We start from the raw sequence: 9527 nt of genomic DNA on the forward strand, positions 1-9527 counted from the left end.
AGAGGACTGTGAGTAGGTGGCTCCTCGAATCCTATCAAGAGTTAGTGGAGGTTAACCTCCTTACAATATTTATTTACTATTTTCATATCTTATTACGTTTTTTGTTTTATGAACCGCTGTGAAATGGACATTTATGTACCTCTATTGGACATGCTAATTTATGTATAAGAAATATAAATTTTAATGTTATTATATGCTTCCAAATTTAATTTATGACCTTATTTCCATTTAAGTTCTGGATCTTTACATGTTAACCGGAAGGTAGTAGTGTCATATAACTTGTGCGTTTCTCCTATTATGTAACATTTTTTTTTTCGGACAATTAAGCTCTAAAATTATTTGATGAATTATTAAGAAGGAATGCTTCTATATATATTCATTTAATTTGTAAATAATTATGTTAAATTATTCTTCTACCAGGTTTTAATATTTGGAGAAAACTAGTCATGCATTAGTCAAGTTTAATTTGTAAATAATTAAGTTAATATACATTTTAATTGACTACAAATTATACACTAAATATAATTAGTGTGACAGTATTGATATGTTAATTGATTTTTTAGTTGATTCTTTTTAGTACCTCATTTCGTTTTTCAAAATTTTTATAGACAATTAAAGTATAATAATTTTTTTTATATCATTATTAAATTTTTTTTACTTTAACATAATTTTTGTTAAAATAAAATATTATTTATATTATCATTCATACAAATATAATTTATTTAAATTCATATTAGCACATAATATAAATTTAATTTAATAATATTTAATACATAAATTCTTTCTAAAATTAAATTGTGTGTAATATAATATAAAAATGTCATTTAATCGAAAAAGGTGGTATTCTAACTTGGAATTTAGGAATGATATGTTACAAATATGCTAAACATAAAGGGCTTCACTGCAAAAAGTGCTTAAAAACTAAATTAATAATATTCTCCATCTACCCGTTAAGTTAGGGTTGTATTTTCATTATTGTTAAGTACCATCAAGAAAAGTTCCAATCAGAGACTTCACTCTTTTTCCTTCGTTCTTTCAACTTTGGACGCTAAGTTCTCTCTTACACATTGTCTCTTGGTGGAATTTCAAATCGTTAGGTTACTTGATCCTCTTCCCTCATTTGAGTATTTTTTTTTTTTACCTTTACTCTGTTATACAAGTTAATTATGTTTGCTCAAATCAGTTGCATCAGTTGATTTTTACCCTCTATTTGTAGGTTCTTTATAAAAAAAAATCCTGCTGAGTCATTTATTTCATAAGCTTACTGAGGTTATTTGGAAGAAAGGATACATTTCCCTTTTATCTTAGAACTGGATACTACCTTCTGGTTGTTTCTAATTTGGAAAATGTGGTATTAGAAAATATTTGATTTTTCTTTTCTTTTTTTTTTTTTTTTGGCGCGGGGTTTGGGAGAGGGGGTGCGGGGAGGTGGAGTTGGTTTAGGGTTGGGTTCTTACGTTCACTTTAACTGGAAGCAGATAGGAAATGAAATATCTGCTTTGCTACCAATCCCTTTTGTGGGTTGTGATTGTAGATGCTGCTTTCACTTTGTTTTGCTTATAAAACGTTATATGCGTTTAGTTTTTTCAGTAGCATTTTAGAAATGAAGTGGCTCCGGTTGTTATGTCTGCTTTATTAAGTGTACCAAAGGTGACAATTATGAGTTTTCCATACTCATTTCTAATTTATTTCATGATTTTTCTGAAGAGTTAAATTGTCTTCTCCTCTGAAGCCGTATTGTGTTTGTCTTACTTTTTTCCATGATGCTAGTGCATTCTTGAAGAAAGATTTCGCTTCTGAAGGTACATTACGTTGAAGGGAGCTTATGTTATGTATTGTTGACGTCAATGAAACAGGGTTTATCATGCTTCACCTGGGGTGCGCCTATTTCATTTGTTAATTTATATATAGTGAGATTCTACAAATAACCCTTTTAAAATGTCCAGAATCAGGCAACAAGTACTCTTCCATATTGTAATATCTCCTCGGAAACATTATATCCTAGAGATGTTATAAAATTCTGGCAAGACTTAAGGAGTCAAGCAAGTGGGATTGGTACTGCAGAGGCCTATAGAAATAGCTAAGACGGGGTCACTTTGTTGTGTGGCTGCAAGGCCACATGGATCAAATATGGCAGGTAGAGATTGGTCTATGGGTTCACATGAGCCCTATTGGAGACCTAATTCAAGCTTCTCTCCACCACCATCAAGATGGGATTTCAGATTCCAGTCGGAAGGACTGCCATATGGAGATGATGGTGTCCAATTCTATGGTTCTACATCATTAAACAACAAGGAAAGTCAAAGCTGGGTGAGCGACAATGTTCATCAATATTCTACATCTGGTGGTGCTGGGCCGTTCCCAAGTAATCTTTCTGACCTTTCTCAGGGTCCACAGTGGACGCCTCCGACAACACAGGAAATCAATATCAATGATTATGAAACTGCTGCAACGCGAGGTAATTATTATTGGGAAGCACATTTCCTTTTCTTTGACTTCTTTTTTTAGGTTTAAGACACTTTCCTCACTACTTTGGGATCTCAACAAGTGCATAAGAATTTTCTACTTCCTCCTAGTTGTTGTTGCAATATAACTGCTGAATTGTGATATGCTCTATTCTTACTAGTAGAAGAATAAACTGAAATGTTGTTCTTATTATGTTGGAGGAATAGTACATGATATTTTTTTGGAGGAAAAAGAAATGAGTATTATTAACTAGGTACCAAGGGAGTGCTACCCAGCTACAAAAGAAGCTTCACAAGTTTAGATTCGAAACTAAAATATCAATAAGGCTCTCTAAATCCTTTCTGTTGCTAAATTAAACAAACAATCTCATGGTCTTGAACAAATGATGTCTTGATAAAAAGGAGAGTAATGCTATATAAAATCATGTTTCTTTTTTTCTGAAATAAAAGTATAAAAAAATCATCTCATTCCTTTCTTTCCAAATAACCAGATGATAGCCAATGGAATGCTGAAAATAAGCTTTTTTGGTTCTTACTCACCATAAATATCATCTCATGCTCATACTTTATAATTGAGCTGGTTGTTGCCCATGACAAATTGAGGAAGGACAAAGATGAATCCCATACTTTGTAGCCTTAACACACCAAGGGATGAGATAGTTAGGGGATTCACTTTCCTGCAAATGCATAATATACCCATTTATAATAAGCCTTCCCACGTCTTCAAATTATCTGGCATAAGAATTTTCTTCCAAGTGGCCTCCCAAGCAAAGAAAGCCATATGTCGAGAGGCTTTTTTCTTCCAGATCTGCTCCCACAGGAATCTTGAGGCAACAACATTATGAGAAAGGAGATTAAGGCAAAAGGGCTGCACGGAGAACATCCATTGTTAAAGTGATGATCACTAGTAGGAAGTTCAACTGACAAGGATCAGGGAATGTGGAGAGATACGATATCTTTGATCTTAATATCATTAGGGTTCTACAACAATGTGATGTTCCACAAAGAAGGAGAGACACGAGTATGGACTACAATCCCTAACTAAGTATCCTTGTCACTAGCAACAACAAGGGAATCTACCTTTGGAGGGGTCTATCGCTATGCCACCATTTTACCCAAAAACTGAATGTCTGATAGTTGCCAAAGATAAACAACAATGCATCGAAATTAGCTCGAATCCTTACTAATCCAGTTCTAGAGGCTAGTACCATAAATGTGAATGACAACCTTTCAACCTCTTCTTTCCAACCCGTATTTGGCAATCATCTTGGTTTTTCGCTATGAGTTTTGGCAATCAAGCAACAACAAAGGAAATCTACCTTTATGCGGTCTATCACCACGCCACTGGGCTACCCAAAAACTAAATGTCTGACCATTGCCAAACATGTCTCTTTTTATGCTATTTAATTGCTAGCTAGTCATGGCATGCTTAGAATATCTGATCTGTCAAATAGGTTCATTTTCTTGAACTTGTAACCTTGATGAACTAAAGTGAAAAGAAGCATCTTTTTTTTTTTTGAAGTAAAACATGATTGGTATTAAAAGGCTCCCAGGGAGTCCAGTCCATATACAAGATATTTACTAGTCTATTAAAATATCAAGGAGGTCTCTGAAATCCTCATATCTATAAATAGGACAAGCTTTCGTCAAAATGCCTAGGGTCTGGAACCATAAGTCTTTTTATCAATTAAAAAAAAAAGATTCTATGCCCTTAAAAGTTTCTTGTTTCTTTCTTTCCAAATAAATGATAAGGTAGCAAAGAAGATAGAGCTAACGTCTTGTTGTAGCATGTATATCTATAGATGCCTCTCCAGCCCCAGGGCTCCTGTTTCACAAACCTAGCAGATCTCAATTTTAAGTCTATGTTTATTTGTTATCTAGTTTGAGTTATTCCTTAACAATATGGAACATATATATGTAGATTCAATCTTTTCTTTTTGTTGGTTCTTTATTTCGGTTCTCTTCATTGTCATGCATAACTAATGACTATATATTTCATTTTATTTGCCTGCTTGGAGATTTGTGGATAAACTTAGATTTATGTACTTCAATTCGTTTCTAATTGAATTAAATGGCAAACTCTTATAAGAGGCTTAAAATAATCTAAATCAAAAATAAAATCCTAGTATTACTATAATACCAGTTTTGTCCATATTATTACAACAAATGTCATATGTTAAAGAAATTCAATTCCTAATCTATTTAGAAACCTCATTAACTAGATCGTTTCCTCATCATACTTCTCTTGTTGGAGAAAAACTGACCTTGAGTTTTGAGGTGGCAAAAGATGACAAACAAGATGTTGGAACATTGTAGACAAATTCTGGGCAGTTTGTGATTTGTCGTCTTCAGCAAAAATGGAAATAATAGAGATATGTAATTGGAGGGGATTGCAGACCTTCTAGGTAATATGGGATCAATAAATTGACAAGTTTCTGCCTCGTGTTTGTCCTTGCATTGAATATCAACATACTCTTTGGGTGAAAGATCTTGAGCAAATCTTAAAATCTATTTTTCCCATGAGCTTTTACTGTTGGTTCTTCTTGTTACTGTACTTGTTTTTAAAACTTTGGAACATCTATGTTCATATTAGACCTCCCTTCTCGTCACAAGGTTTAAGGACAATTACCTGTAACAATTAGGGGTTGGAGAACCTCATCATTATGCTTAGCACATTTGGAAGCATTTTGATATTTCTCCCGTGATCTTGGGAAAGTATTAATTGCATTTTCCACATCATGTACTCTCATAATCAGAGTAGTTAAATCTTGGTCTATTTGTGATCTCTTTGAAAAGTGTCAAGTTGTTTGTTCAACTCACTGTTACTTCAAAGCTAAAATCATGAGATGCAAACAGATGAATCTACCTATTATTGGCAGCTAAATGCGAGGAGATCCATGCTTGGGAACAAGTGATCAACAAGTTTGAGTCTGGATTGGCTGCTTCAAAAAGGGGTCAGCTTTGAAATTGCAGTATATTGATTTTAATATCTTTTTTTGAAATATAAGACAAGAAAAATTATTTACAAAGGTACTAAAGGGGTACCACCCATGTACAAAGTATATATTACAAGTCTATTAAGTGGCTTATGACCTAACCAAAATCATCCCAATCTATAATGTCATGACCTAACAAAATAGAACCAAAAGTATAGATCCACTTATCTTTAATTTTTGTAATCTTAGTCTCTATGCCCTCAAAAGCTATTTCATTTCTTTCCTCTCACACAACCCAAAAAATAGTTTGTAGAATAAGGAACAAATGTCTTTGGATTTTAATTGATTTTAATTAAAATCACATTAGCTAGCATTGCCACATAATGTCTCTGGAAACAATCGACTGCCAGTTGCTAAAAGACTAGAAAATTTCCCATACAACTTTCTACGGGGAGACATAACAGAGAATAGAAAATATCATTTGGTGGACTGGGACAAGGAGAGACAACCATTTAGGAGCGGTGGCTTGGGTTTGAGATCCTTGACAAGCTTGAATACAGTGCTTTAAGAGAAGTGACTTTGGAGATTTATGATGGAGCAAGAGAATCCTTGAAGGAGAATCATTGAGGTTAAACATGGGTGAGTTGGACATGGGTAGTTCTCCAACACTCCCAAGGGTCCACATGAAGTGGGTTTGTACAAAAGAATTAGCAGGGAGAAGGAAGACTCTGTAAATGCATTAGGTGATCTGTATGGTTGGGGACAGAGTGAGTTTTTTGAGAGATGACTGGTGGGAGAGTGGCCTGGTATTCCATCAATTTTCGAACATTTATGCTGTCGCACTTGATAGGGATGCCATGGCAAAGGATTACATGATAGGCCAAGGTGGTAATAAGGACTGGTGGATAGGGCTAATGCAAAACTTAAATGATTGGGATCTCAGAGTATATGAACATGTTGGAGACATTATCATATTTCAAGAGGGTTAGTCTACTAGGGATGAGCCATGTTGGAATTAAATACTTCAGGTGTCTTTTCAGTGAAATGATACTACTAGTTCCTTCACCGAGATGGGCCGGAGGAGGTGAAATTTCTGGCTAGGCTGATTTGGAAAGTTGATGCAACACCTGGGATTGCTTTCTTCACGTGAGGGGCTGTCTGGGGATCCATTCTTACCTTGGATAACCTTATTAAGAGGGAAAAATTTCTTGTGAATTGCTGCTACTTGTGCATAAGAGAAACAAAGTCCTGCAACCACATCCTTTGGTGGTGTCCTTTCCCATATCATCTTTGGCGCTTGGCGATTAGATTGTTGGGTGTGGACTGGGTCACAGCCAGTTCTATGGAGGAGCTATGGCCTATGGGCTATGGGCTATGGAGTGGCATACAAGGAGATAAGTGGGTTGAGACTCATCCCATTAGCTATCTTTTGGTGATTTGGAAATAGAGAAATAGAAAGGATTTTGAGAGCATTAATTCTAATTTTGACACTAAAGGATCAGTGATTCCATACCTGAGTTTTTTGTTAAGGGAAAAACCATTGTATTCTAATGAGGATATTGTGGAGCTTATAGATATTTTGGTTGACTTGTAAAAAATAATATAGGGACAGCACCCTCTTGGTGCTCTTGAATATATCTTCTACTTTTTATTTTAAAAAAATTTCTAAAATGTTTGAGCCCTAAATTCAGAGAGCTAAAACTATGTAAGCAATTCCTTTTCCTACAAAAAAAAAAAAAGACTAAGCAATTTATACAACATATTTTTATATTCTGTTGGAGCATATTTCTTTTTGCTTCTCTTTTTGGGGATAAAAGATGACTAAAATGTTATTCTTTAAGTTTAGAGGATTTTTTCGTTAATCTTGTGAAATTGTTCTAATATATTTGTTAAATCTCAAAGCATCACCATGATAATTTTCATCAACATTTATAAAAAAAATTTCTAGAAAATGTTGAAATAGAATCAAGCCAAAATATTTATAGCGTGGTTACAACATTCTATTCCCCTTGTTAAATCTGAGTTACATTTAGAAATTTCATCAGCATCATTATTCTTGCCTGGAGGTGTGCATTATTGAGGTAGCTCATCTTAATTTGTTTTTAGTTATATTCTTTTTTGCTAATAATTGGTAAGCAGCTCTGCTATCCTGATTTGAGGCTAAGTGGATCTTTTAATCATCTATTATTTTCTGTAATTCAGTGGAAAAAGAATCAAAATAAGGATCTTGTTGTCTGTTAGCATTGTTTGCTGTGACATCTATTCACGGTTCAATTACTGAACTTATCATCACTTTTGACTTCATAGATCCAATTCTCAGGCAACCATCCTTGGCACCAGTAATGGAGGTATTGTATTCTCATTTTGGCCTGTCATTGGTTAGTATCTGCCAGGAATTTTTCTTGATTGACATAAAATTTTCTAGGGAATGTCAGCAAGTGCAGATTATGGGGTCTCCAATTCATCTCGTTCAGACAGTACTGGGTCTGAACCAAATATGAGGCCATGCTTGTCCTCTCATCATAACTTTTCAAGTAAACGATACTTCATGTCTAAGCCTATTCATCCATTGTCCTTTCCAATGGAAACTCCCAGAGAAGCTTCAGAAGCTGCAGCTGCAAGATTTTCGGACTTTGATGTGACCACACCCCAAAGAGATGCCCACAGTTGGAGCAGTACCAACAGTAGCCTTGATTTTGCAGATGTTACTGAGTCATTTGAGTCGGAAAGTTTTGGTGGAATATTTAGTCCATCTGATGGTATTAAGTGTGGATTGTGTGAGAGGCTTCTCTCACAGAGGTCACCCTGGAGTTGTCGTCGGCTTTTGAGAGGTGGTGACATGCCAGTTGTTGGTGTCCTTTCATGCCATCATGTGTTTCATGCAGAATGTTTGGAACAAACAACACCGAAGACCTGGAAAAGTGACCCTCCTTGCCTGTTATGTGCAAGATCGGAGGATGAAACTTCCCCAGAACAGCAAGGTTTTTCATGGCCGAGGAACAATTTTCCTAGGCTTAGACCATTTTGTGAAGGTGGTCCATCAAGACCTTGGGGTTGTGTTCAAGTGGGAGATTGTGTTGAAGATGCTTTGTATGCACCTCCTCGTAATACCATGCTGTTACTGAACCGGAGTCGTACTAAGAAAAACATTTCTTTGAAAGGGAAAGAGTTTCCTGGCAAGTCGAGGAAAACCGGCTCACCTGCCATGCAGCTTTCAAGTGGAAAGTCTGTTGATTGCAATGTGGTTGGGGGCTCTCAAGACAACAGCAGGTCTTAGCAATACCATTACTTCCGTGAGTGATGAAAATGGTTCAATTTGTCATTTGAGGCTTCTTTCCTGGTTCGAGTTAGATTACATTAGCAGAGAGATTTCTAGTAAATGAGATTGGATTATGATGGCGTTCTGTATAAATGTGATTTTGCACCAATTTGTGGATGGAATCAAAGTTGAATTACCCTTTTTATATTTTGCCTTTACAATGAAAGAATTGAAATGTGAAACTGATTCTTGCTGTGTAGTTCTTATACTCAAACACCAAAAGCTGTGAAAGCTAATTGCTTTAACTAAATGTCTGAATATGTTATTGTTAGAATCATATGATACTAACATAGTATAACCTATCACTTATTAGCATACTTGATTGATCTTCATAGGATCTCTCGATTTAAAAGCTTTAAGAAAGCCTAAGATCTCTACGAGTTGCGTGAAGAACGGAGGAATAATTTTCTTTCCCTAATTTCACCCTAAATCTATGAGCTATAAGTGACGATAAGCTTGAAGGGAAAAGGGATTTCCCTAAGTTCAGCCGCGCCAAGGAACAAGTAACTTGATCTTTATTTTGGCTTTGAATTAGAGTTTAGTGCATATATAAAGAACGTGAGTACATTTAGCTTTGCAAGTGTTAAGTTTTAATGAAAGATTAGAATCAACTCAAGACTTGATGAAATCAATTATGTGGTAAGTATTAATTTTGTTAGAACAGAAAATATAAAAGGTTTCTATTCAATTAAAAGGTTACGCAAATACATAACAATTTTACAACTTATATATAGATAATAATAGATTTTTCTATTTATGGTTATTTAATTGTTCATTTATCATGATTTAATTTTTTGTTATTGTACT

General features: G+C 35.0%; 1 protein-coding gene across 17 annotated transcripts; it reads left to right on the forward strand.

Annotated features, from left to right (window-relative positions):
- The first annotated feature begins 954 nt into the window (after positions 1 to 954).
- On the forward strand, positions 955 to 8906 carry LOC110825809 (RING/U-box superfamily protein). Of its 17 annotated transcripts, none has more exons than XM_022056317.2 (6): positions 955 to 1097; positions 1803 to 1878; positions 1947 to 2458; positions 5345 to 5419; positions 7709 to 7749; positions 7827 to 8906. In XM_022056317.2, exons 3-6 carry the CDS (start codon positions 2131 to 2133, stop codon positions 8676 to 8678), a joined length of 1296 nt encoding a protein of 431 aa, XP_021912009.1. In that variant the 5' UTR covers positions 955 to 1097; positions 1803 to 1878; positions 1947 to 2130; the 3' UTR covers positions 8679 to 8906. The 17 variants fall into 17 exon arrangements, with proteins under 17 accessions (XP_021912009.1, XP_088069367.1, XP_021912007.1 ...); XM_022056312.2 differs by having other exon boundaries at positions 956 to 1097; positions 1771 to 1878; XM_022056318.2 differs by lacking the exon at positions 1803 to 1878 and adding an exon at positions 1771 to 1802 and having other exon boundaries at positions 956 to 1097.
- Positions 8907 to 9527: the final 621 nt, after the last annotated feature.

This window comes from Carica papaya, chromosome 2 (genome assembly GCF_054855325.1).
Source record: "Carica papaya isolate Zhongbai chromosome 2, ASM5485532v1, whole genome shotgun sequence".
Taxonomy (NCBI): domain Eukaryota; kingdom Viridiplantae; phylum Streptophyta; class Magnoliopsida; order Brassicales; family Caricaceae; genus Carica; species Carica papaya.